Raw genomic sequence first — 26047 nt, 5'->3', positions numbered from 1 at the left:
AGACGATGAAGTTCGCTTTTCCTTCCTCTGAGCGGAGGCTGTAACTGGCGCGCCCAGCGTTTGGCTGGACATGTACTTATTGTTTAGGGCCTGTAGGCTAGAGACTTGGTACAAGTCTGGGAAGCAAAACTGCTTTCAACTTCCTGGGCCCCTGACTGTCCCATGGCTGGAGCGGCTAGAGAGGAGGGGGAGGCTCAGTTCCTGCTTTTGCTCTAAAAACTCCACATTGAGAAGGTGGGCAGGTGTGGCTTTCTCGTGGCAGTCCTGTAGAGACCCGAAGGCAACACCCCCGAGTGCCTCCAGAGACCGTGGGGGCCTCTGAGGGGAGCTGGTCCTACCCGTCCACCCCGCACGGCCCTCAGAGGCCTCTGAGGGGAGCTGGTCCTAACCGTCCACCCCGCACGGCCCTCGGAGGCCTCTGAGGGGAGCTGGTCCTACCCGTCCACCCTGCATGGCCCTAGGAGGCGTCTGAGGGGAGCTGGTCCTACCCGTCCACCCTGTACGGCCATCAGAGGCCTCTGAGGGGAGCTGGTCCTACCCGTCCACCCCGCACGGCCCTAGGAGGCGTCTGAGGGGAGCTGGTCCTACCCGTCCACCCCATACAGCCCTCGGGGGCCTCTGAGGGGAGCTGGTCCTAACCGTCCACCCCGCACGGCCCTCGGAGGCCTCTGAGGGGAGCTGGTCCTACCCGTCCACCCTGCATGGCCCTAGGAGGCGTCTGAGGGGAGCTGGTCCTACCCGTCCACCCTGTACGGCCATCAGAGGCCTCTGAGGGGAGCTGGTCCTACCCGTCCACCCCGCACGGCCCTCGGAGGCCTCTGAGGGGAGCTGGTCCTACCCGTCCACCCTGTACAGCCCTCGCAGGTGCTGCAGGAGCTCCTCCTCCACCTGCAGCCCCGCAGACGGCTCCAGGCCCTGCTCCTCCTGCCTGAGCCCCTCCTTCACGGCTCTAGGCGTGCCCATGGCCTGCAGATTCTGGAACAAGCGTCTGCAGCTCTCTCGCTCTGCGGCGCTCAACAGGCTCAGGTTCAAGGGGAAGCGTCCCGTGCTGGCCAGGCTGTGCAGGATCCCCAGCACTGCTGCACGGTCTGCCGGCCTCACCTGATCCGCCAGGGCCACCAGAAACTCCCCTAGAAGCCCAAATCCCACATCCACCTGGAACAGGTGGCCCAGCTCTGGGCCCCCGAGCTGCAGCAGGGCCTGGTAGCGCTCTGGTCCGTTCCGCAGGTGGCGACGCCAGTTGCGGTAGAACTCTGCTGAGGTCGTGGGCTGGACGGCAGCTTCCTCCTGGGTCACAGGAGGGAAGGGGGAGCTCAGAGCTGTGAGGTGAGGGGAGCCCGTGGGTTTCATCTTAACGCTGGCACTGCTCTCTGAGCTCTGGGAAGGCTGAGTTTCCCGCGGGCCTCATTTTTCTTTTTTTTTTTTTAATTTATTTAATTTATTAATTTTTTTTTTGACAGGCAGAGTGGACAGTGAGAGAGAGAGACAGAGAGAAAGGTCTTCCTTTGTCGTTGGTTCACCCTCCAATGGCCGCCGTGGCCGGCGCGCTGCAGCTGGCGCACTGCGCTGATCCGATGGCAGGAGCCAGGTACTTATCCTGGTCTCCCATGGGGTGCAGGGCCCAAGGACTTGGGCCATCCTCTACTGCACTCCCGGGCCACAGCAGAGAGCTGGCCTGGAAGAGGGGCAACCAGGACAGAATCCGGCGCCCTGACTGGGACTAGAACCCGGTGTGCCGGAGCTGCAAGGTGGAGGATTAGCCTATTGAGCCATGGCGCCGGCCGGGCCTCATTTTTCAGATGACAGAACTGGGGGTGGGGCAGGGAAGGAGGGCCCCAAGGAATCCAGGCTGTGATCTGAGAGTCTCATTTGTGCCAGGGTCTTCCTGCGGATGAACAACACAGACTCACAGCTCTGGTCTTCGAGAGGCAGTCAGCCTTCACTCCGAAGGGCGGGGGGAAGGAGGAAAGCAACTCAAAACAAGTGTCAAGGATTTGAGTGGGTCCTGACCCCGCGTCTGTGCCCCCTACCCAGAGAAAGAGCGAGCCAAAGCTGATCTGGGAATGGGGTCAGTTCTACCCAGCTCAGCTCAGCCTCTCCAACTGCTGATGGCTTTCCTTCAGGGACTGGAGGCTACGGAAGTGGGATTGGCCCACCTGGGGGGCTTCGGGGGTCACGTCATGGGAAGCCTTTCCCTGGCCGGAGTGACAGTTCCAGGGCACGCTTCTCTTTCCTCCCGTCTTGTCCTTCCGCTCCAGCGGCCTCAGATGTGACGCGAGGACAATAGCCCTGTGGGCAAAGGAGAGACCGTGGGGCGGACGTTCACATTCGGCGGGTGTGAGGCAGCCAAGGTCTTCGTGACGGAGGCCAAACCCACTGCAGACCCAACCCACTGTGCCGACAACAACGGACCGGGCCGCCCGGTTCCGAGCGCTGCTCCTGCGGCAGACACCACGCTCAGAGAATCAGAGAACTCACACACGATCGCACAAGTTAGGGGAGCAAGGAGCCAGGGCTGAGGGAGTGGGACGATGGCGTGGCCTCCTGCCAGAGCCCCACCGTCACAGCAGGCCCGACCTGAACTGCTCGTAGGAAGGCACCCTCTGCTCCACTGCCCGCAGCTTGGCCGCGTTCTCCCGCTTGTACTTCTCATCAGCCGCGAGCGCTGCCTGCAGCTCCTTCTCCAAAGCCTTGAAGTCGATGGCGTCATTCCTGTCCATGGCCCGCGCCTGGAAGAGCAAAGGGTGTGCACGTCGAGGGTGCGTCTGGGGACAGAGGGCACCTCGGGAATCTCTGCTGGAACACAGACACACCCAAGAGCACCCTGGAGAGCGTGTCACTCACCTTGGGGCACGCTACGAAAGTCTAGTTCTCTCCAGAGAGGAGCCGAGTTGTGTAAGTGAGGACTTACACAGACGTGTCATTGAAAACAGAGTCCTGGGGCCGGCGCTGTGGCCTAGTGGGTGAAGCCACCGCCTGTGACACTGACATCCCATGTGGGCATCAGTTTGAGTCCAGGCTGCTCCACTTCTGATGCAGCTTCCTGCTAATGGGCCTCGGAAAGCAGCAGAAGATGACCCAAGTCCTTGGGCCCCTGCACCCACATGGGAGACTCAGAAGAAGCTCCTGGCTTCAGCCTGGCACAGTCCCAGCCACTGTGACCATTTGGGGAGTGAACCAGTGGATGGAAGATTTCTCTGACTCTACCTCTTTCTCTGTGTAACTCTGCATTTCAAATAAATAAATAAATCTTTTTTAAAAATAAAGAGGGGCTGGCACTGTGGTGTATTGGGTGAAGCTGCTGCCTGCAGTGCTGGCATCCCAAATGGGTGCTGGTTCGAGTCCTGGCTGTTCCACTTCCGATCAAGCTCTCTGCTATGGCCTGGGAAACCAGTAGAAGATGGCCCAAGTGCTTGGGCCCCTGCACCCATGTGGGAGACCCGGAAGAATCTCCTGGCTCCTGGCTTCTGGCTTCTGATTGACACAGCTCTGGCCATTGCAGCCAATTAGGGAGTGAACCAGTGGATGGAAGACCTCTCTCTCTCTGCCTCTCCTTCTCTCTGTAACTCTTTCAAATACATAAATAAATCTTTAAAAAATACTCAAAACCCACTTTTTAAAAAAATAAAGAAAATAGAGTTCTTTCAGTTTGGAGCCTAGTCTTTTTAAAAAAAATTTATTTATTTGAAAGGCAGAGTTGCGTGATGGGTAGGGAGAAAGGGAGAGGAGAGATCTTCCTTCCACTAGTTCACTCCCTAGATGATTGCAACAGACAGGGCTGGGCCAGGCCAAAACCAGGAGCCAGAAATGTAATTGTGGTCTCCAACAGGGATGGCAGGGACTCAAGCACCTGGGCATCTTCCGCTGCTTTCCCAGACACATTAGCAGGGAGCTGGAGTGGAAGTGGAGCTACCTGATTTGGCGCCCGTATGGGACGCCAGCATTATACGTGGTCACTTACCCTGCTGCGCCACAACAGCAGCCCCAAGTTTGTAGCCTTAATTTTGTTCTTGGCCTGTACAAATATTTTTATAAAGATGAATGTTCAGGCATCTTATTAATTTTTTTAAATTTTTATTTATTTATTTTTTTTGACAGGCAGAATTAGACAGTGAGAGAGAGAGAGAAAGGTCTTCCTTCTGTTGGTTCACCCCACAAATGGCTGCTACAGCCGGCGCTGTGCCGATCCAAAGCCAGGAACCAGGTGCTTCTCCTGGTCTCCCATGCGGGTGCAGTGACCAAGCACCTGGGCCATCCTCCACTGCACTCCCGGGACACAGCAGAGAGCTGGACTGGGAAGAGGAGCAACCGGGACAGAATCCGGCGCTCCAACTGGGACTAGAACCTGGGGTGTTGGTGCCACAGGCGGAGGATTAGCCTAGTGAGCCTCAGCGCTGGCCAGGTTTATTTTATTTGAAAGGCAGAGCTACAGAGAAAGGTAGAGACAGAGAGAAGTCTTCCATCCACTGTTTCTCTCTCCAGATGGCCACAAAGGCTGGAGCTGCGCCAATCCGAAGCCAGGATCCAGGAGCTTTTTCTGGGTCTCCCACATGGGTGCAGGGGCCCAAGAACATGGGTCATCTTCTGCTGCTTTCCCAGGCCATAGCAGAGAGCTGGATCAGAAGTGGAACCACTGGGACTCAAACTGGCACCCATATGGGATGCTGGCACTGCAGGCAGTGGCTTTACCTGCTGTGCCACAGCACTGGCCCCCTACAGCAAGTTGTAATAGAGGCCTTCAAATAGAAGCAGAGCTCATTTTAAAAAAGATTTCTTTGGAGGGGCCAGGGCTGTGGTGTAGTGGGTTAGTTAAGCCACCACCTCCAGTGCCAGCATCCCATATAGGTGTCGGTTCAAGTCCTGGCTGCACCTCTTCTGATCCAGCTCTCTGCTATGGCCTGGGAAAGCAGTGGAAGATGGCCCAAGTGCTTGGGCTCCTGCACCTGTGTGGGAAGACCTGGAGGAAGCTCCTGGCTCCTGGCTTCAGATCGATGCAGCTCTGGCCATTGCAGCCAATTGGGGAGTGAACCAGCAGATGGAAAACTTCTCTCTCTCTCTCTCTCTCTTTCTCTCCCTCTCTCTCTCCTTCTCTTTCTGTGTAACTCTTTCAAATAAAACTAAATAAATCTTAAAAAAATTAAAAAGATTTCTTTGAAAGGAAGAGTGACAGAGAGAGGGAAACACCACATACATACTCACACATGCATACACACAACATCTTTCATCTGCTCATTCGCTCCCCAAATGCCTGCCGACAGACAGTTGTTGCAACAGAAGCCTTTACACAAAAGCAGAACTTGCTGTCTCTTTTTAAAAGCATTTGAGAGAGAGAGAGGGAGGGAGGGAGAGATCTTCTGCCTGTTGGTTCACTTCCCAAATGCCCACAGCACCAGGTCTAGGCCAGGCTGCAGCTGGGAGCCAGGAATCCAAGTAGCTGGACCTCATCTGCTGCCTCCCAGCTGTCCGAACTCCACCCGGCACTCTGATGTGGGACGTGGGTGTCCCAAGCAGCAGCTTTAACCTGCTGGAGAGTGAACCAGCAGATGGAAGAACTCCCTCTTTTCTCTGTCTCTTTGAATTTAAATAAATTGAAAATAACTAAATATTTAAAGATAATAAGTATTGTTTAAAAATGAATTTATTTTGGTGCAAAAACATTTTGAAATCCATGCAACTTAAAATAATGTTTTATTTATTTGAAATGCAGAGAGAGAGGGAAAGGGAGAGAAGGAGAGGGAGAGAAGGAGAGGGAGAGAGGGAGAGAGGGAGAGAGGGAGAGGGAGAGGGAGAGGGAGAGGGAGAGGGAGAGAAGGAGAGGGAGAGGGAGAGAAGGAGAGGGAGAGACAGAGAGAGAGATCCTCCATCTAGTCCTTGACTTCCCAAATCGCAGCAACAGCCAGGGCTGGGCCAGGCCGAAATCAGGAGCCTGGAACTGCATCCAGGCCTCCCACGTGGGTGCAGAGCCCAAGCACTTCAGCTTTTCCCAGGTGCACTAGCAGCGAGCTTGAGCCGAAGTGCCCACTGGACCTGCCCTCACCTGAGATGCTGGCGTTGCAGCGGCGGCCTGACTCGCTGCGCCACAACCCCTGCCTCATAGTTTTTTCATAATACACATTTTCATGCACTTTTTGGAGGCACCCTCTATCGTATGCATGGACTTGGAATATCTGCATCGAAATAAGCTTATCTTTTAACTCCATTTCCCACAAGCTTTTCAAGTGCCCGCGTACTTGTGAGACTTCTCTGGGGACACCGAGCAGTCCTGGCAGGGAAGCAGGCGGTCCGCAACTAGCTACCCACACGGACAAACCTAGCGAAGTTGAACGCCAGAACCGACTGGGCTGGCCAGGAGCTGAACTCAGGAGTCCCGGCCCCTGAGCCCTGCAGTCAGCCAATAAGTAGAACTAACCCGTCTGTCCTCCCGACCCAGCCACCCGGACCTTCACCACCGCAGTTCCCGCCTCGGTCCCCTCGCTTTCCTTGGGGACTCCCTGGTGTACTGGAACCAAACGGCGGCTCGGAGCCCACTACGCCCAGCATCCGCGGTTGCCTAGCAACTGCGCCAACGGCCTGCCCACGTGACCTGCCCGAAAGCCCCTTTAGGTGTCCTGGCGGTGCCTGACCCAGTAGTCATGTATGCTCAGGCTTCACTCTCTTTCGAGCAGCCCACGCTTGGGTATGGGATTCACAACTCCACCCGGTCGGCTCCTGTGTCTGCGGTCGGCATTCCTCAGTGCCGGTTCTCAGGCACAGGGCTGTCCTCCGTGGCAGAAACGCGGCCTCGGCGTCTGCGGGGTCCTTCTTGGCTGCGGGCGCAGGCGCTGCAGTGACGCGAGGCGGCCGCGCGGTCTCCGTCGGCGGACTTGGGGTTCTACGCTGAGCAGGGAGGAGGTGAGCTAACGGGGGTCCGTGGCGTGGGAAGGTTATCTGGGCAGGGCGGGAAGTTACAGAGCATCGTATCTGGAAGAGGCATGAGGTGCTGTCTGCCCGTTGCGGATGAGTGAGCTGAGGCCTGGAGCCGGAAGGAGCCCCCAGCCCCATCCCTGAAGTCCCGTTCCTGGGCAGGGTTGAGCTTTCACTGCCGCGTCTCCTCGCTCTCTCATCAGTGCCGCCATCACCTCTTCTCTGCCAGGCTCTTTGTCTTCATTTGGGATTCTTTTTCAGAAGTTAAAATAGCGAGGGGCTGCGGTGAGGTTCGTAACCAGCTGGTGCAACTCAGCTGTCTGTGCGTTGCTGGAGTCGTCCGATCGTGCGTTCAACACATGCTTGCTGAGGGCCTGTTTTGTGCCAGGCGCTGTCCTAAGTGAACGAGAGACCTTGCTTAAGTTGTAGCGGGAAGAACGAACAGGATGCAAACGAGTAGATTCATGTCTTGATAGGAAAACGGTGAAAGTGAGGGTCGGAGAGCGTGAATGAGGGGCTTTTTAGTGAAAAGAGACTTTGATAAGCTAGAGGGCAAAGTTACGAATACCTCAGGCAAGAGCATTTCAGACAGAATGGCAGGTGCAGTGGCCTTGGGGCTGGGCTTGACTTGTTCCACGAACCGCTCTCTATGGAACTCTCTGCATTTGTTGGCTGGAGGTCTCGGGAGAATGAATGAGCCCAGTTTGATAGCTCTTTGGAAGTAAAAAGAGCCTTTATGCATATGAGATTTTCTCTAATAATGTACACGTAACTACCACTTTTTTTTTTTTAAGATTTATTTATTTATTTGAAAGAGTTACACACAGAGAGAAGCAGAGGCAGAGAGCAAGAGCGAGAGAGAGGGAGATCTTCCATCCACTGGTTCACTCCCCAAGTGGCCACAATGGCTGGAGCTGCACCAATCTGAAGCCAGGAGCCAGGAGTTTCTTCGGGTCTCCCACTTGGGTTCAGAAGCTCAAGGTCTTGGTCCATCTTCCGCTGCTTTCCCAGGCCATAGCAGAGAGCTGGATCAGAAGTGGAGCAGCTGGGACTCAACCTGGTGCCCATATGGGCAGTGCCGGCTTTACCACTGTGCCACAGCGCCAGCCCCGTAACTACCTCTTCTTGGGTTCTCCAATTATGTGTTTTATTTGCAATCAGCACTCAGCAAGTGGCATTGAGGGAGGTTGAGGTATTAGCTCAATGCAAGAAACATCAGTATCAAATATTCCATTCCATTTGCATTTATCCAGTTCCTGCTTACACAGGGTGCTCTAGGGCTTTGGGAGGGGAGCACAATGAGCACAGGTTCTTCTAGTCAAGAATGACCAGAGATAGATGACAGGCATTATAGCACAGTGGGTTGAGACACTGGGAAGGCCACATCCCATGTTGGTGCAGCGGTTCGAGTCCCGGTTTCTCTGCTTGTGTCCCGCTAAGGCATCCTGGGAGGTAGCAGGTTTTGGCACAGGGGCCCCTGCCACTCAGTGGGGGACCTGGATGGAGTTGCAGGGTTTTTATCTAATCCCCAATCATTTTATGCATGAGGTTTCATCACTCCATTTTCCAGTTCAGGAAATGGATGTGCAGAGGTGAAGTAAGACGTACATGGGCTGGCTTTGTGGCTTTGCAGGCAAAGCTGTCTGTGACGCCACTTCATCTCGCGGAGGCTGCTCCACTTCCGATCCAGCTCCCTGCTAATGCCCTGGGGAAAGCAGCAGAGAGAGGATGTTTTGGGACGCTGCTACCCACATGGGAGACTGGATGAAGCTCCTGGCTCCTGGCTTCAGCTTGGCCCAGCCCTGGCCATTGTGGCCATCTGGGGAGTGGATCTGCACTTGGAAGAGCCCTCTGTCTTTCTTTCTGTCCCTGTAACTCTTTCAAATAAATAAATAAATCTTTTTTTTTTTTTTTTAAGTTACATAGTTGCTAGTGATGAGTTTGGGATTTGAATCTAGGTCTTCCAGCTCCAGAGGCTTGGTGTTGTGCTCCTGAACTATGGAGTTGTTGAGGGTAATTAGTGCAGTGAACCGCCATCCAGGAAAAAGCTGAACAGTGATGTAAATCCAAAAGACTGCAGCAGCATGGGGGAATAAGAAATTGAGATCTGGGTCAGCGCTGCGGCTCACTAGGCTAATCCTCCGCCTAGCGGCACCGGCACACCAGGTTCTAGTCCCGGTCGGGGCACCGGATTCTTTCCCGGTTGCCCCTCTTCCAGGCCAGCTCTCTGCTGTGGCCAGGGAGTGCAGTGGAGGATGGCCCAGGTGCTTGGGCCCTGCACCCCATGGGAGACCAGGAAAAGCACCTGGCTCCTGGCTCCTGCCATCGAATCAGCGCGGTGCGCCGGCCTCAGCGCACCGGCCGCGGCGGCCATTGGAGGGTGAACCAACGGCAAAGGAAGACCTTTCTCTCTGTCTCTCTCTCTCACTGTCCACTCTGCCTGTCAAAAAAAGAAAAAAAAAAGAAATTGAGATCTAAGAAAGCTTGAAGGAGGTAGCATTTGAATTCTTCTTCTTCTTCTTCTTTTTTTTTTTTTGACAGGCAGAGTGGACAGTGAGAGAGAGAGAGAGAGAAAGGTCTTCCTTTTGCCGTTGGTTCACCCTCTAATGGCCGCCGCAGCCAGCGCACTACAGCCGGTGCATTGCGCTGATCGGAAGCCAGGAGCCAGGTGCTTCTCCTGGTCTCCCATGGGGTGAAGACCAAGCACTTGGGCCATCCTCCACTGCCTTCCCGGGCCATAGCAGAGAGCTGGCCTGGAAGAGGGGCAACCGGGACAGAATCCGGCGCCCCGACCGGGACTAGAACCCGGTGTGCCAGTGCCGCAAGGCGGAGGATTAGCCTAGTGAGCCACGGCGCCGGCCTGAATTATTCTTATTTTAAAAATTATTTAAAAGTCAGATACAGATACCTCCCATCTTCTGATTCACTCTCCCAAGTGCCTGCAATAGCTGGAGCTGGTCCAAGCCAAAGCCACAGAGCAAGGAAACCAAACTGGGCCTCCCTGCCAGGGTGCTCATTAATAGGAAGCTGGAATTTGAACCCAGGAACTTTGCTTTGGGATGCAGGATCCTAAGCAACATTGTAATGCTCTGCCAAATGTGTGTGTGTGTGTGTGTGTGTGTTGAAAGGCAAGAGTGACAGAAAAGTAGAAGCAGAGAGAGAGATCTCTCATTCAGTGGCTCACTCCCCCACTGTACTGGACCAAAGCCAGGAGGCAGGAGCTCCAGCTGGACCTCCCCCACAGGTGACAGAAACTCCAGTACTTGAGTGAGCATCTGCTGCCTTCCAGGTGCGTTAGCAGCAAGCTGGATTGGAAGCGGAGGGGGACTCTATCCCAGACGTCTCCAGCAGCAGCATAGCCACTGCACCACAGTGCCACCCCATCCGTTTTCATGTTTGTGTTTGAGGGGCAGAGAGAGAGAAGGAGCTCCCGTCTACTTTTTCACTCCACAGGTGCCTGCAGTGGCCAGGCCAAGGCCCGTGTGTGGCAGGAACCCAGTTACCTGGGCTGTAGCCTTGGCCTCTCAGGGCCTACATTGGCTGGAGGCTGAAGTAAAGAGGCAGAGGCAGGTGTGGAGCCCCAGCACTTCTGTCGTCTTACCTGCTAGCCCCAACGCCTGCCTCTTGAACTATTGAGTAGTTTCTATCTTTGAAGTAGAGAAAACCTACAAAGTAGTAATTACAGTGGAAAAGGAGGAACTCTATAATGGAAAAACTTGCCGATACTTCCTTAATCAAGAATCAAAGTTAATATCATCACAAATGGGACAAATTGAAGTCACAGACCACCCGATAGGAGATGCGTTGAGAAAAACACAGCAGCATTGCTGTGGCACTCCTGCCGAAAGGGCAGAGCCTGCGTATACTCCTGCGGAAACATCCCGCAAGCCCAAGTGAGGGGACAGTCTGCAAAATCACTGCTTCTAAGCTTCAGCAGTGTTAAGTCATAGAAGCCAAGGCCAGACTGAAGAACTGGGACAGGCTGAAAGAGAGGTTGACAGGGCAACTCCAAGAAAATGTGTGATCCTGGCTCGGAGCCTTGGCTGTGCAGGGTACTGCGGTGGCCCACTTGTAAAACCTGAGTGAACTCTGTGGTTTAGGTGGTAGTAATGGGTCCATAGTAATTTTATGCTTTGGATGACTGTACTGTGGTATGTAGGAGATGTCCTTGTTTGTGGAGGTCACACACGCTGAGACAGTGGTTGGCAAGCTTTCTGTTAAGGGCCAGAGAATATTTTAGGCTTTGTGGACCGTATGGTCTCATTTCCAGCTCCTCAACTTTGCTGTTGCAGTGTGAAAGCAGCTACATGTGCATGAACATGCCTGTGTTCCAGTGGAACTTTATAGACACTGAACTTGAATGTCATTAATTAATGTGTTATGAACTGTTTTAACTTGAAGAAAAGCATTCTTCACTTGGGGCAATGCAAAAGCAGGTGGAGGGGCCAGAGTTGGCCACGGGCCAGTTTGCCAGTTCCTGTCCTGAAGTATTACAGGGTGGTGGGATGTTGTGTCAGCAGGCTGCTCTCAGTAAGTTAGGCAACGGGAAGTTATTTGTACTGGCACTTTTGGTATTATATTATTTTAGAATCTTTTTCAGTATTAAAGAAGAGGAAGGAACAGTGTTTAAGTAGTAATGCCAAGTAGGCCAGAGAGGTGGGGAAAGTACTGGACTTTGGGGGGTGCAGTCGAGAGCTGGATATAACTGGAGAGGAGGTGTGTGCAGGGGTCTGGTGGACCATGAAGCCAGGAGACGGGGACTATGTTGTCAGTCTTCACTCTTCTCTTCTTTTTGAATTTTAGCACCATGGATACTGACTTGTATGATGAGTTTGGAAATTATATTGGACCCGAGCTTGATTCTGATGAAGATGACGATGAATTGGGCAGAGAGACCAAAGATCTTGATGAGGTAAAAAAAATATATTGGGTTCTTTTGTCTGTCTCTTTAAATTTTATTTATGTATTTATTTATTTGAAGATACTTCTCATCCATTGGTTCACTCTCCAGATGACCGTAGCAGCTAGGGATGGGCCAGGCTGAAGCTAGGAGCTGTAAACCCAGTGTGAGTCTCCCATGTGAGTAGCAGGGACCCAGTTACTTGGGCCATCATTTGCTGCCTCCCAGAATGCACATTAGCAGGAAGCAGGAATTGGAAGTGAAATTGGGATTCAAACCCAGGCACCCCGAAGTGGGATGTGAGCATCCCAAGTGTTTTTTAGTCACTGTGCCGAAAGCTTACTCTGTCTCTCTCTCTCTTTAAGATTTATGTATTTTATTAGGCCAGTGCTGCGGCTCACTAGGCTAATCCTCCGCCTTGCGGCACCAGCACACTGGGTTCTAGTCCCGGCCGGGGCGCCGGATTCTGTCCCGGTTGCCCCTCTTCCAGGCCAGCTCTCTGCTGTGGCCAGGGAAGTGCAGTGGAGGATGGCCCAAGTGCTTGGTCTTCACCCCATGGGAGACCAGGAGAAGCACCTGGCTCCTGGCTTTGGATCAGTGCAGTGTGCCAGCCGTGGCGGCCATTGGAGGGTGAACCAACGGCAAAAGGAAGACCTTTCTCCCTGTCTCTCTCTCTCACTGTCCACTCTGCCTGTCAAAAAAAAAAAAAAAAAAAAAAAAAGATTTATGTATTTTATTTGAAAGAGTTACAGTTAGAGAGAAAGGGAGAGACAGAGACTGAGAGATCTTCCATCTGGTTCACTCCCCAAATAGTCACTATGGCTGGATCTGTGCTGATCTGAAGCCAGGAGCTTCTTCTAGGTCTTCCACATGGGTGCAGGGGCCCAAGCACTTGGGCCATCTTCTACTGCTTTCCGAGGCCATAGCAGGGAGCTGGATCAGAGGTGGAGCAGCTGGGGCTTAAACCAGCACCCCTATGGAATGCCGCTGCCCGTATGCCATATGGGAGGCTTAACCTACTACACCACAGTGCCAGCCCCTGCCCTTCTCTTTTTAAAATTAACAGTAAAGTGCTGAATCCTTTCTCTTCCCTTTATACCCTGTGTACATCTCTAACATTGTCCTTTTTATAGCATGATTTATTGGGGTCTTATACTGCCCCTGAGGTAGCTTAGCTACTAAAGTTCCAAAAGGGGGTATCAGATCATTTCATGGATGAGGTCATTTTGTCTTCTGAGTTCTAGTTCGTCTGGTAACATGCCTTCTTCTCTTAGGCTTAAGTGCCTTTTGGCAGTCATGAATAATTCTGACTTAGAAGAGATTAGCTAACTTCCAAGTGCAGCTGCATCAGGGGCTCCCTCACAAGCTCAGGTTTGCTTTTGTTAGTTTTGTTAAGTTTTTTTTTTTTTTTTTGACAGGCAGAGTGGATAGTGAGAGAGAGAGACAGAGAGAAAGGTCTTCCTTTGCCGTTGGTTCACCCTCCAATGGCCGCCGCGGCCGGCGCGCTGCGGCCGGCGCACCGCGCTGATCCGATGGCAGGAGCCAGGAGCCAGGTGCTTTTTCCTGGTCTCCCATGGGGTGCAGGGCCCAAGCACCTGGGCCATCCTCCACTGCACTCCCTGGCCACAGCAGAGGGCTGGCCTGGAAGAGGGGCAACCGGTAGTTTTGTTAAGTTTTATTTATATTTTACTTACTTGAAAGGCAGAGAAACACAAGCAGAACAAGATTGTGTATCTACTGGTTCATTTTCCAAATATCCATACCATCCAAAATATCCATAACAGCTAGGGCTGAACCAGGCCAGCTGATGTGGCTAGCAGGGTCCTAAGTACTTCAGTTATTACCTGCTGCCTCCCAGGGTGCTCATTAGCAGGGAACTGGAATCAGAAGCAGAGCCAGGACTTGAACCCATGCACTCTGATATGGGATTCAGATATCTCAAGCAGCATCCTTTTATTTTTTTATTTTCTTCTAAAGATTTATGTATTTATTTATTTGAAAGGGAGAGTTAGAGAGATAGAGAGATCTTTCATCTGCTGGTTCACCCCCCAGATGGCAGCAATGGCTGGGGCTGGGCCAGGCTGAAGCCAGGAACCTGGAACTCCATCTGGGTCTCCCAGGTAGGCGTTTGACCAAGTTTTTAAGAAAATGATAGAGGGGCCGGCGCTGTGGCAAGTGGGTTAATTCTCTGCCTGCGGTGCCAGCATCCCATATGGGCACTGGTTTATGTTCCAGCTGCTCCTCTTCCAATCCAGCTCTCTGCTGTGGCCTGGGAAAGCAGTGGAAGATGGCTCAGGTGCTTAGGCCCTTGCACCTGCACAGGAGACTGGAGGCAGGCACCTGGCTCCTGGCTTTGGATCAGCGCAGCTCCAACTGTTGGCAGCCACTGGGGAGTGAACTAGTGGACAGAAGACCTTTCTCTCTGTTTCTCCCTCTCACTGTCTGTAACTCTACCTCTCAAATAAATAAATAAAATCTTAAAAAAAAAAAAAAGAAAATGATAGAGAGTCCCATGTCCTATTCAGAGTACCTGGGTTTGAGTCTGGCTCTGGCTCTGGCTCTGGCTACTTCCTGCTAATGAGCACCTGAGGAGGCAGCAGGTGATGGGTCAAGTAGTTGGGTTCCAGGGCTGGCCCTGTGGCATAGCAGATTAAGCCATTGCCTGCAGCACTGGCATCCCATATAGGTGCCAGTTCAAGTCCTGGCTGTTCCACTTCGAATCCAGCTCCCTGCTGAAGTACCTAAGGAAGCAGCGGAGGATGGCCAAAGACCTTGGGCCCTAGCACCCATGTGAGATGCAGATGAAGCTCCTGGCTTCAGCTTAGCCCAGCTGGGTCATTGCAACCATCTGGGGAATGAACCAGTAGATGGAAGATATCTCTTTTCCTCTCCTCTCTCTCTATAACTCTGCCTTTCAAATAAATAAATAAATCTTAAAAAGAAAAAAAAAAGTAGTTAGGTTCCTTCCACTCATGTAGGAGAGCTGGAGACCTGGAATGAGTTCCTGGCTCCAGATTTTGCCATGGCCCAGCCCTGGCCATTGGTGAGCATTTGGTTAGTCAACTAGCAGACAGAAGTTGTTTGTCTGTGTTTCTCTGTCTCTCAAGTAAAAAAAGGAAGAAAGCGAAGAAGCTATGGCGAGCAGCTGTGGTACCAAGAAGTGAATTAGATAACTCATTCCAATTTCCAGAGGTGGTGATAAGGTGCTGAATTTCAGAAACTATAGATTTGTAACTATGCATCCATTGTAAAATTATGGAAGGAACTAGGAAACAGATTACTATGTACCACTTAGGAAGCTAATATGAGTTTTATAAAAATAATTTTGTCTTGCTAGGATTACCGGGCTGAGATTCAGGTCAGGAGTGTACTGTGGATATGATGAACCTTGATTTAGGCAAAGCATTTGAAGTTTTTTAAGAAACTTTTTTTTCTTTTCTAAAGAGATTTTTCTTTATGTCAGTAACTCATGCATACATTCTCATTCAGACCATATATAGAAGAGTCTTCCTCCATTCTCACTCTATTTCACTCCTGTTCCTAAGTTAGCCACCATAATTTATGCTGTCCTTGTGAAAGGAACATGGACTAGGTCATTGTACAGTTAGGAGGTCATGGCTGATTGAACAATGGGACCCAAAGAGTGTTCATTAATGGGTCACGCCAGAGCTCTTGTGACATGCCCTAGGCGTCTGAGCTTGGTCCTGTCCTTTTAAGCCTTTTTACTGCTGATGTGGGGAAGATAGAGAGTGCAGGTTTATAAAATTGCACATGAATAGAGCTAATATATTGAATGGCAAAAATGTAGAGTCAAGGTGATCCTAATAAGCCTGAAAACCAGATTAAGGGGCTGGCGCTGTGGTGTAGGGGTAAAAACGCCACTTGCAGTGCCGGCATCCCATGTGGGCACCGGTTCGAGTCCTGGCTGCTCCACTTCCGATCTAGCTCTCTGCTGTGGCCTGGGAAAGCAGAAGAAGATGGCCCGGGTGCTTGGACCCCTGCACCATGTGGGAGACCCAAAAGAAGTTCCTGGCTCCTGGTTTCATGTTGGCGCAGCTGCGGCCATTGCGGCTATTTGGGTAGTGAACCTGTGGATGGAAGACCTCTCTCTCTCTCTCTCTCTCTCTGCCTCTGCCTCTGCCTCTGCCTCTCTGTAACTCTGCCTTTCAAATAAGTAAATAAATAAATCTTAAAAAAAAAAGAAGAAGAAAACCAGATTAAATACAGCCCAGTAATTCATTCATTGAGTATTTTTTTTTTTAATATTTATATATTTATTTGGAAGGCAGAGAGAGAAAGGATCTTCCATCTGCTGGTTCACTCTCCAAATGGATGAAACAACTGGGGCTGGACTGAAGCCAGGAGCTTCTTCTGGTTCCTCCACGTGGGTACAGGGGCCCTGGGCCATCCTGCTGCTTTCCCAGGTGCATTAGCAGGGAGCTGGATAGGAAGTAGAGCAGACAGGACTCAAATCAGCACCCACATGTGATGCTAGCGCTGTAGATGGTGGCTTAACTCACTGTGCTATGGCGCTGGCCTCCTTTCCATTGCATGTTTGTGGAGCCCTGGCCATGTGCAGAGAGCCCAGGCTGTGCTTCTGTCCTCCAGGAACCTGTTGCTTATCAGGTGAGACAAAGCACAGAGATATTTATCATAGGAAGCAAGAAGGACAGATGCCATTTAAGTGATATTAATACCATAGTAGCAGTAGGTTTGGAGGAATCATTCCTGCCTGGGGTGACCCAAGAAAGATACCTCAGGAAGTGACATTCAAAAGTTGATCCAGAGAGTGGATAGGTATCTGTGGAGACAGAAAGTACAGTGATTAGTGATCTAGATTGGGGATGGAGGTAGAATTGGGAGATGATAGCTAAAGGGTACAATTTCCTTTGGGGATGATGAAAATGATCCAAAGTGGATTTTAGTGATAGTTTTTTTAATTGACATATCCTATTTGCACTTATTTATGGAGTGATTCAATGCATGTGTAGGATGTGTAATGATCAAATCCAAGTAATTAGCATTTCCATCTCTTTGTTGGGAACCACCCTGTAGGTACTGTGAAATGTGTCATTCATTGTTGTGGACTGTAATTGGGTGGTGCTGCCCTGTGTCCCTTCCAGCAGAATCAGGACCCTCTGGTCTCCCAGCCCACATGAAGTACCTGGACTTATTTTTATTTTTGTAAATTATTTACTTGAGAGGCAAGGAGAGACAGAGCTCTCGTCTGCTGGTTTGCTCCCCAAGTGCCACAGCGAGGGGCCAGACCAAAGCGGGAGCTGGGAACTCAATCCAGATGTCCCACGTGGGTGACCTGAACCCGCTTAGTTACCCGAGTCCTGTTTAAAATTGTTTTGTTGATGTAAAGGTATACGTAAGTTTGGGTAATGGAGACGGGAGAGAAGGGTGTGCACGCTGGAGAAAAAGGAGGCGGTGAGCAGGGACCCAGATGTCGTGTGTAAAGGCAGCAGGTTCTCCCCAGATGGCACAGCACAATGCTTAGCGGACGTCTGCGGGCGGGGGCAGGGGCTCGAAGGGCTGGAGTGGAGAACTGAGAGTTGGGTGACGTGATCCAAGCACGGCAAGCCCTTTCTTCAGTGATGAGAGAGTCCGTTCTGGAAACGATGGGGGCACTTATCCCAGCAGACCCGAGAAGGATGGGCCAGTGCCATTGAACGTGGGGCTGAGAGAGAGAGAACTGGGGTGTCCAGAGGAACACTGTGACAGACAAAAGGAAGTGATAAAATGATGTTTGTTTTATTCTCGAGTTGTGAAGTTTGAGCTACTGTCAGGATTCTCAGAGACAATTAAAGGCAGTAGGAGATTATTACATAGAATCCTGCGGTTGAATTCACAATGCAGTCAGCAATATGGGGCAGGAGAAAACTGGCTTGGTAGCTGTTGGAGCCACCAGCAGTAGGCTCTCTGTGGTTTCTGTAGTAGGAGTGGCTAGGTGGCAGGGGGTAGCAGTTGGCTCAACCCCTGGAGGGTTCTGTGTTTTAGAGAGGCAGGCCTGCTGGAGTTTGTTTGAAGCAAAACAAGGGCCTACCTCTGCGTCTGCCCGCCTTCCTGCATCTGCTCCTGTGTGTGGTAGCTTCCCTCCTGTTCTTGTCAATGATTGCTTCATGTGCTGGAAACTAGATCCCATTCCTCTGACCGCACAAAGCTTCCCCTCTGGACTCCACACCCCCCTCCACCCCCTCCCTTTTCCCCTGCTCCTCAGACCAGCACATCTCAGGAGTTGTTACTTACTGTCTGAGTCCCTGCTCCTGTTTTCACTCAAACCCGCTTCCATCTTTTTGCTTGTCCCACTCCAGACACTTGCTTTGCCAAATACAAAGGTTGGTTTCCAGTCCTCATTTTACTCATCCTGCCTGCAGCATCTGACCCAGATGATCATTCCTTCCTCTTTATTTATTTATTTATTTATTTTAAAGATTTATTTACTTGAAAGGCATAGTTACAAAGAGAAAGGGAGAGGCAGAGGGAGAGCGATGTCCGATCAACTGGCTCACCCCCCAAATAGCTGCAGTTGTGGCCCAAGTAGCCTAGAACTCCCATCTGGGTCTCCCATGTGGGTGCAGGGACCCAAGCACTTGGGCTTTCTTTGCATGTTTTTCCAGGTGCCTTAGCAGGGAACTGAACCAGAAGTAGAGCAGGGGCTGGCATTGGCAAAGTGGGTTAATGACATAGTGGTTAAACCTCCGCCTGTACCTCTAACATCCCATTTGGGTGCCTGTTCGAGTCCCGGCTGCTCCACTTCCAGTCCAGCTCCTTGCTTATGTGCCTGGGGAAGTAGCGGAAGATGGCCCAAATGCTTGGGCCCCTACACCCATGGGGGAGACCTGGATGAAACTCCTGGTTCCTGGCTTTGGCCTGGCCCAACCCCAGCCGTTGCGGCCATTTGGGGAGTGAATTAGTACATGGAAGATCTCTCTCTTTGTATCGCTCTTTCTCTCTGATTCTGCATTTCAAATAAAAGAAACCTTAAATAAGTAAATAAATCTTTGAAAGTTTTTATAAAAAAAAAAAAGGAGGCCGGTGCTGTGGTGTAGCCAGTTAAGCTGCTGCCTGTAAAACTGGCATCCCATATGGGCACCAGCTGGAATCCTGGCTGCTCCACTTCTGATCTAGCTCCCTGCTGATATGCTTAGGAGGGCAATGGAGGACGGCCTGAGTACGTGGGCCCTTGCACCCATGTGGGTGGCTGCCTTTAAAATTCTCTGGTCCTTTGGTTTCCAGAAAAATCCCAATTTTCTACCTCACTGGCGTGTATTCTCAGGCTTCAGTGCGGTTCCTCATCTCCCTTCTGTCCAAATGTCAACGGGCCCAGGATTTCACTCCATATTCTCATATTCTAATTCTCTGTCTCCTGTTTTTGTGTGTGTGTGTGTGTGTGTAAGATTTATTTATTTTTTTATTTCAAAGAGTTAGAGACAGGGAGAGACAGAGAGATCTTCCATCCACTGGTTCACTCCCTAGATGGCTGCAATGTCCAGGACTGGGCCAAGCCGAATCCAGGAGCCAGGAGATTCTTCCAGGTCTCCCACGTGAGTGGCAGGGGCCAAGCACTTGGGCCATCTTCTGCTACTTTCCCAGGCCATTAACAAGGAACTGGATTGGAAGTGGAGCAGTGAGATCATTAACCAGTGCATTAAGGGATGCCTGTGTCACAGGTGGCGGCGTTTACCCACTGTACCGTTCTGCTGGACCCTCTGTCCCCTCTTATCCAGTCTAGCAAATACCTTCTATTCCCTGGAGACTTCGATTTACACCTTCAGCCTGGACCTTCCTCTTTCTTAAAAGTTTAATTTTTTTATTACTTGAAAGACAGATATACAGAGAACCATCAACTGGTTCTCTCTCCCGCTGCCCACAACAGCAAAGGCTAAGCCAGGCCAAAGCCAGGAACTTAATCTGGGTCTCCTATGTGGGTGGCAAGGACCCAAGAACTTGGACTAAAACCTGCCGCCTCCAAAGAAGCTGGATCAGAAGAGGAGCCAGAAATTGAACCCAGGCACTCAGATGTTAGAGATATATATATATATTTTTTAAGATTAATTTATTTGGCCGGCGCTGCGGCACAATAGGCTAATCCTCCACCTGCGGCACTGGTACCCCGGGTTCTAGGCCCAGTCGGGGTCCCAGATTCTGTCCCGATTGCTCCTTTTCCAGTCCAGCTCTCTGCTGTGGCCCGGGAGTACAGTGGAGGATGGCCCAAGTGCTTGGGCCCTGCACCCCATGGGAGACCAGGAGAAGTACCTGGTTCCTGGCTTCGGATCAGCGCGGTGCGCCGGCCACAGCTGCCATTGGGGGGTGAACCAACGGAAAAGGAAGACCTTTCTCTCTGTCTCTCTCTCTCACTGTCCACTCTACCTGTCAAAAAAAAAAAAGATTGATTTATTTGGGGCCAGTGCTGTGACAGCGGGTTAAACCCTGGCCTGGAGTGCCAGAATCCCTTATGGGCACCGGTTCTAGTCCTGGCTGCTCCTTTTCCTAGCCAGCTCTCCACTATGGCCTGGGAAAGCAGTAGAAGATGGCCGAAGTCCTTGGGCCCCTGCATCCCCGTGGGAGACCTGGAAGAAGTTCCTGGCTCCTGGCTTCGGATCGGTGCAGCTCTGGCCATTGCAGCCATCTGGAGAGTGAACCAGCAGATAGAAGACCTCTCTCTCTGTCTATGCATCTCTCTGTAACTCTGTCTTTGAAATAAATAAATCTTAAAAAAAAAAAAAAGATTTATTTATTTGAAAGGCAGAGTTAACAGAAAGAGACAGAGGTCTTCCATCTGCTGGTTCACTCCCCAGATGGTCGCAACTGCCAGAGCTGTGCTGACTCAAAGCCAGGAGCCAGGAGTTCTTCTAGGTCTCCTTTATGGGTGCAGGGGCCCAAGGATTTGGGCCATCTTCCACTGCTTTCCCAGACCATAGCAGAGAGCTGGATCGGAAATGGAGCAGCTAGGACTCGAACTGGCACCCATATGGGATACCAATACTGCAAGTGGCAGCTTTACCCGCTATGCCACAGCGCCGGCCCCTGGATGTGGGTTCTTAACTGCCGTGCCAAACACTGGCCCTTGGACTTTAGTGGATTTTGTTTTTGTCTTATTTTTTAAGATTTATTTTATTTATTTGAAAGGCAGAGTTGCAGAGAGAGAGAGAGAGAGATCTTCCATCAGCTGATTCACTCCCCTAGCAGCTGGGGCTGGGCCAGGCTGAAGCCAGGAATCCATCTGCTGCTGCTTTCCCAGGTGCATTAGCAGGGAGCTAGATCAGAAGTGCATCGTGGATAGGACATGAACCAGCACCCATATGGGATGCCAGCATCATAGGCAGTGCTTAACCCACTACACCACAGTGCCGGCCCCTGGACTTCTCGCTCTCTTTTTTGTTGTTGTTGTTGTTATTTAAGATTGATTTATTTATTCGAAAGGCAGAGAGTTATGGAAAGGCAGAAGTAGACAGCAGCCTTCCTTCTGCTGGTTCAGTCCCCAGATGGCCATTGTGGAGCTGGGCCAATCCAGAGCCAAGAGCTTCTTCCAGATTTCCCACATCTTCTACTGCTTTCCCAGACCACAGCAGAAAGCTAGGTTGGAATTGGAGCAACCGGGACTTGACCAGCGGCCATATGCATCCGGGCACTGTAGGTGGTGGCTTTACTGGCTACGCCACAGCTCTGGCCCCTGGACGTTTCTCCTGCACCTTAAGTTTATATGTCTCAACTTCCTATTTGCTGTCTACCAGGCAATCTAAAACTTAGCAGAGAACCTAACTACTGGGCTCCTTACTCCCCACCCCACCTGCCCCTGCTATTACCTTTTTTTTTTTTTTTTTTACATCTCAGTAAGAACAGTGCTATTTTGTAGTTTCTCAGGTCTTTGTTCCCACACTTTCCATTCATTAGAAAGCATTTTTGGAGTTGGTGCTGTGGCGCAGCAAGTTAAGCTGGCGTGTGCAGCACAGGCATCCCATATATGGGCGCCAGTTGAGTCCCAGCTGCTCCACTTTCAATCTAGCTCCCTGCTAATGCGCTTAGAGGATGGCCCAAGTGCATAGGCCTCTGCACCCATGTGGAAGACCCAGATGAAACTGGCTTCTGAGCTCAGCCTGGCCCAGCCCTGGTTGTTGAGGCCATCTGGGGAGTGAACCAGTGGACAGAAAATCTCTCTCCTCTTTCTCTGTGTCTCTCCTTCTTTTGCTATAACTCTGACTTTGACATAAAATAAATAAATCTTAAAAAAAGAAGGCATTTTTATTTATTTATTTTATTTGAAAGGCAGACAGAATTCTCCTGTCTGCAGATTCACTCCCCAAATGCCCACAACAGCAGAGCTGGGCAAGGCCAAAGCCAGAACCTGGGAATTCAGCTTGAGTCTCCCAGTTGGGTGGCATGGACCCAACTACTTGAGCCATCATCTGCTGCCTCCCATAGTGTGTGCATTAGTAGCAAGTTGGAATTGGAAGCTTGAACCTAGGCACTCTAGTAAGGAGTAACTTGCTTTTATTGCTGTACCACCATCACCTAGAATAGTGCCTCAATAAATATTTATTTATTCTTCAGAGTTATTAATGATATTCTTAAGAAGCCTTTATTTATCTTTTTTTTTCCATTTTATTTGAAAGGCAGAGAGACAGAGAAACAGAGATAGAGGTCTTCCCCTCACTGGTTCCCTCCGCAAATGCTTTCAGCAGCAGGGCTGGGCCAGGCTGAAGTCAGGAGCCTGGAACTCCTTCTGGATCTCCTGCGTGGTGGCAGGGAACCAAGTGCTTGATCTGTCACTCGCTGCCTCCCAGGTTGTGCATCAGCAGGAAGCTGGACCGAAAGTGGAGTAACTGGGACTTGAGCAGGTGCCCTGGTATGGTATGTGGACCACCCTCGTGGGGACTGGACCACTTTGCCACATGCCTACCCCTGTAAATAGTCATTGAGTGAGTGAGTAGGCCAGGATGCTTTATGTTTTAGAACATAAAGGGTGATGTGGTAGTCACCTCAGATTGATTGAAGTACTCTTGAGTGGAAGGAATTGCTTTGTTTAATGTTGTGTATGACCATGAATTAGTTTGTACAGGTTTGGATTTGAAACCATTTAGTTATTTTTCCCCCAGAAACCTTTTATTGAAGGAATACAAGCTTCATGCACTTCATAGATACAGCTTTAGGAAAATAATGATTCTTCTCATGTACCCGCCTCCCACCTTTCTTCTTCCTCCCTCTCCTATTCTCATTTTTATTTTTAACTAAAATTTCTTTTTTTTTTTTTTAAGATTTTATTTATTTATTTGAGAGGTAGAGTTATAGATAGAGAGAGAGTCAAAGAGAAAGGTCTGGCCAGCGCCGCGGCTCACTAGGCTAATCCTCCGCCTGCAGCGCCGGCTCCCTGGGTTCTAGTCCCAGTTGGGGCACTGGATTCTGTCTTGGTCGCTCCTCTTCCAGTCCAGCTCTCTGCTGTGGCCTGGGAAGGCAGTGGAGAATGGCCCAAGTGCTGGGCCCTGCACCCACATGGGAGACCAGGAGGAAGCACCTGGCTCCTGGCTTTGGATCGGTGCAGCATTCAGGCCGTAGTGGCCATTTAAGGGGTGAACCAACGAAGGAAGACCTTTCTCTCTGTCTCTCTCTCTCACTGTCTAATTCTGCTTGTCAAAAAAAGGGGGGGGGGGTTCCATCCGCTGGTTCACTCTCCAAATGGCCGCAACGGCCAGAGCTGGGCTAATCCGAAACCAGGAGCCAGGAGCTTCTTCCAGGCCTCCCCGCTGGGTGCAGGGGCCTAAGTGCTTGGGCCATCTGCTGCTGCTTTCGCAGGCCATAGCAGAGAACTGGATCGAAAGAGTAGCAGCCGGGACTCAAACCGGTGCCCATGTGGGATGCCAGCACCGCAGGTGGAGGCTTAACCTACTGCACCACAGCGCCACAGCGCCAGCTCCTTAAGATCTATTTTCTATTAACTTTATACACATATGATTAACTCTATACTAAATAGAGTTCAACAGATTGTAGAAACCATTTAGTTATAAAGGGTACAGTGCAGAGGCTTTTAGGATATTCAGAGTCATGCATCCAGCCATCATTACAGTCAATTTTAGAATGTTGTCGTCATTTCAAAAAAGAACACTCATTTCTAAAAGAAACCCCATGCCAATTACCCATCACCCTCCCAACTCCCTGTCCTACACCAACCCTGGGCAGTCTACTTTGTCTTTATGAACTCATCTATTCTGGACAGTTTGAATACAGAAAATAATACAAATATGCAGTCTTTTACATCTAGCTTCTTAGACATGGCATCATGTTTTCAAGATTGATCTGTGGGGGTGGCCCTGTGGCACAGTGTGTTAAACCTCTGCCTGTCACATTGACATCCCATGTGGATGCCTGTTTGAGTCCCAGCTGTGCCTCCGATCCAGCTCCCTGCTAATGCACCTGGGAAAGCAGTGGAAGATGACCCAAATGCTTGGGCCCCTGCACCAACGTGGGAGACCTGGATGGAGTTCCAGGCTCCTGGCTTCAGCCTGGCCCAATCTGGCCATTGCAATCAGTTGGGGATTGAACCAGTGGGTAGAAGAGTTCTCTGTCTTTCCCTCTCTGTAACTCTTTCAAATAGACAAATCTTTTTAAAAAATAATTAATCTAGGTTGTAGCATGCATATACATATGCCATATGTATGTATTATATTTCTTCTTATTGCTGAATGACCTGCTGTATGGCTGTACCGCATTTTATTTATCTGTCCATTAGTTGGTCAACATTTGGATTGTTCCCACCATTGTTGTTTTACTTTTTAAAATTTTTGTTAAAGAATTATTTTATTTTTTTGAGACAGAGTTGTAGAGAGAGGTAGAACCAGAGAGGTCTTCCATTCTGCTGGTTCATTCCTCAAATGACCACAGTGGCCTGGGCTGAGCTGATCTGAAGCCAGGAGCCAAGAGGTTCTTCCAGGTCTCCCACATGGGTGCAGGGGCACAAGGACTTGGGCCATCTTCCACTGCTTTCCCAGGCCATAGCAGGGAGCTGGATCAGAAGAAGAGCAGTGGGACTCAAACTGGTGCCCATATGGGATGCCAGCACTGCAGGCTGGGGCTTTAACTTGCTGTACCACTGCACCGGGCCCTGTTGTTTTTCTAAGATTTATTTTATTTAATTGTTTGGAAAGCAGAGATTCAAAGATAGAAAGGTCTTTCATCTACTGTGTCACTCCTCAAATGGCCAAAACAGCCAGAGCTGAGCCAGGCAGAAGCCAGAAACTCCATCTTGGTCCCTACTTGGGCCATCAGTCACTGCTCTCTCAGGCATGTTAGCAGGGGCTGGATTGGAAGCAGTGTAGCCAGGACTTGAACTGGCACTCCAGTATGGGTTGCTGATGTTCCAAGTGCTGGCTTAACCTGCTGCACCATCACATTGGCCCCCGTTTCCATTTTATGGCTATTACGAATAGTGCAACATTTACTTAGAAGCTTCTGTGTGACCATAACAAATTTTTATTTGTCTTGGGTATATATTTAAGAATGGAATTGCTGGCTGCATTTAATGTTTTGAGTTCTAAAGTAACTATACCATATACATTTCTACCAGCAGGTGTTGGCTTGTTCCCAGTAGAGGCACATGGTATCTGTCCTTGATAAAAATGGTGTTTTGTTTATTTTTACCCTTAAAAGGATGCGTTGTGAGGAGCCGTTTGTTCTTCCGGTCTAGTTCACTTGTGACCAGTTGCCCATGTTAGGAAGAGGCAGATTGAACCAGGAGAGCTGTCGGCGCCTGGGCTCACTGTGTTCTCTTTGTGAAAGCTCTTGCAGAAGTGGAATCTGCCTTGCTGGTGTAGGACTCACAGAGAGAAGCTGTCGCCCTGAGAAGTCAGCGCGCTCCTGTAACCTAGGCCGTCTTTCAGTGTTGGAATATGTGCTTCTTCCATCCCTCTCTCTTGCCTTCAGATGGATGACGATGAGGACGATGATGACGTGGGAGACCATGATGATGATCACCCTGGGATGGAGGTGGTACTCCATGAGGACAAGAAGTACTACCCAACAGCGGAGGAGGTGTACGGTCCGGAGGTGGAGACCATAGTGCAGGAGGAAGACACCCAGCCTCTCACAGGTCAGTCAGGAGGCACTGAGTTGTGAAATTAAAACTAAAAAACTCCATTTCAGGGACTGGCATTGTGGTATAGCAGTAAAGCTGCTGCCATCCCATTTGGGCACCAGTTCTAGTCCCAGCTGTTCCACTTTCAATCCAGCCCCCTGCTACTGCGCCTG

The 26047-nt window shown here is 50.7% G+C and overlaps 2 protein-coding genes across 4 annotated transcripts in view; one reads left to right on the top strand and one right to left on the bottom strand.

Moving 5' to 3' along the window:
* Positions 1-695: 695 nt before the first annotated feature.
* On the bottom strand, positions 696-6576 carry DNAAF19 (dynein axonemal assembly factor 19). 3 transcript variants are annotated; one of them, XM_070060578.2, is made up of 4 exons: positions 6410-6557; positions 2578-2729; positions 2157-2289; positions 696-1287 (listed from the first exon to the last, which is right to left on the bottom strand). In XM_070060578.2, the coding sequence occupies exons 2-4, from the start codon at positions 2718-2720 to the stop codon at positions 835-837; spliced, it is 729 nt and encodes a 242-aa protein (XP_069916679.2). In that variant the 5' UTR covers positions 2721-2729; positions 6410-6557; the 3' UTR covers positions 696-834. The 3 variants fall into 3 exon arrangements, with proteins under 3 accessions (XP_069916679.2, XP_069916678.2, XP_089173049.1); XM_070060577.2 differs by having other exon boundaries at positions 702-1287; positions 6441-6576; XM_089316923.1 differs by lacking the exon at positions 696-1287 and adding an exon at positions 1408-1885 and having other exon boundaries at positions 6441-6576.
* A 283-nt stretch (positions 6577-6859) lies between these two features.
* The window catches only part of EFTUD2 (elongation factor Tu GTP binding domain containing 2), a 52125-nt gene continuing 32937 nt past the window's right edge, over positions 6860-26047 (top strand). The window contains exons 1-3 of the mRNA XM_002719444.6: positions 6860-6891; positions 11707-11815; positions 25724-25889. Coding sequence (XP_002719490.1) covers positions 11711-11815; positions 25724-25889 — 271 coding nt within the window. The 5' untranslated portion in view covers positions 6860-6891; positions 11707-11710. The remainder of the gene's footprint in view (positions 6892-11706; positions 11816-25723; positions 25890-26047) is intronic.

Source organism: Oryctolagus cuniculus, chromosome 17 (genome assembly GCF_051225735.1).
Source record: "Oryctolagus cuniculus isolate XC-2025 breed Fujian yellow rabbit chromosome 17, ASM5122573v1, whole genome shotgun sequence".
Lineage (NCBI taxonomy): Eukaryota > Metazoa > Chordata > Mammalia > Lagomorpha > Leporidae > Oryctolagus > Oryctolagus cuniculus.
The sequence above is the reverse complement of the archived record's forward strand: the minus strand, read 5'-3'. Positions and strand labels throughout refer to the sequence as shown.

Excerpts from the sequence above, each read along its gene's own strand:
- DNAAF19 (XM_070060577.2), bottom strand. The coding sequence starts at position 2,720 with ATGGACAGGAATGACGCCATCGACTTCAAGGCTTTGGAGAAGGAGCTG. Across the intron at positions 2,290-2,577 it reads CCTTCCTACGAGCAGTTCAG|GGCTATTGTCCTCGCGTCAC; the intron begins GTCGGGCCTGCT and ends CTTTGCCCACAG. Across the intron at positions 1,288-2,156 it reads TGACCCCCGAAGCCCCCCAG|GAGGAAGCTGCCGTCCAGCC; the intron begins GTGGGCCAATCC and ends CCTGTGACCCAG.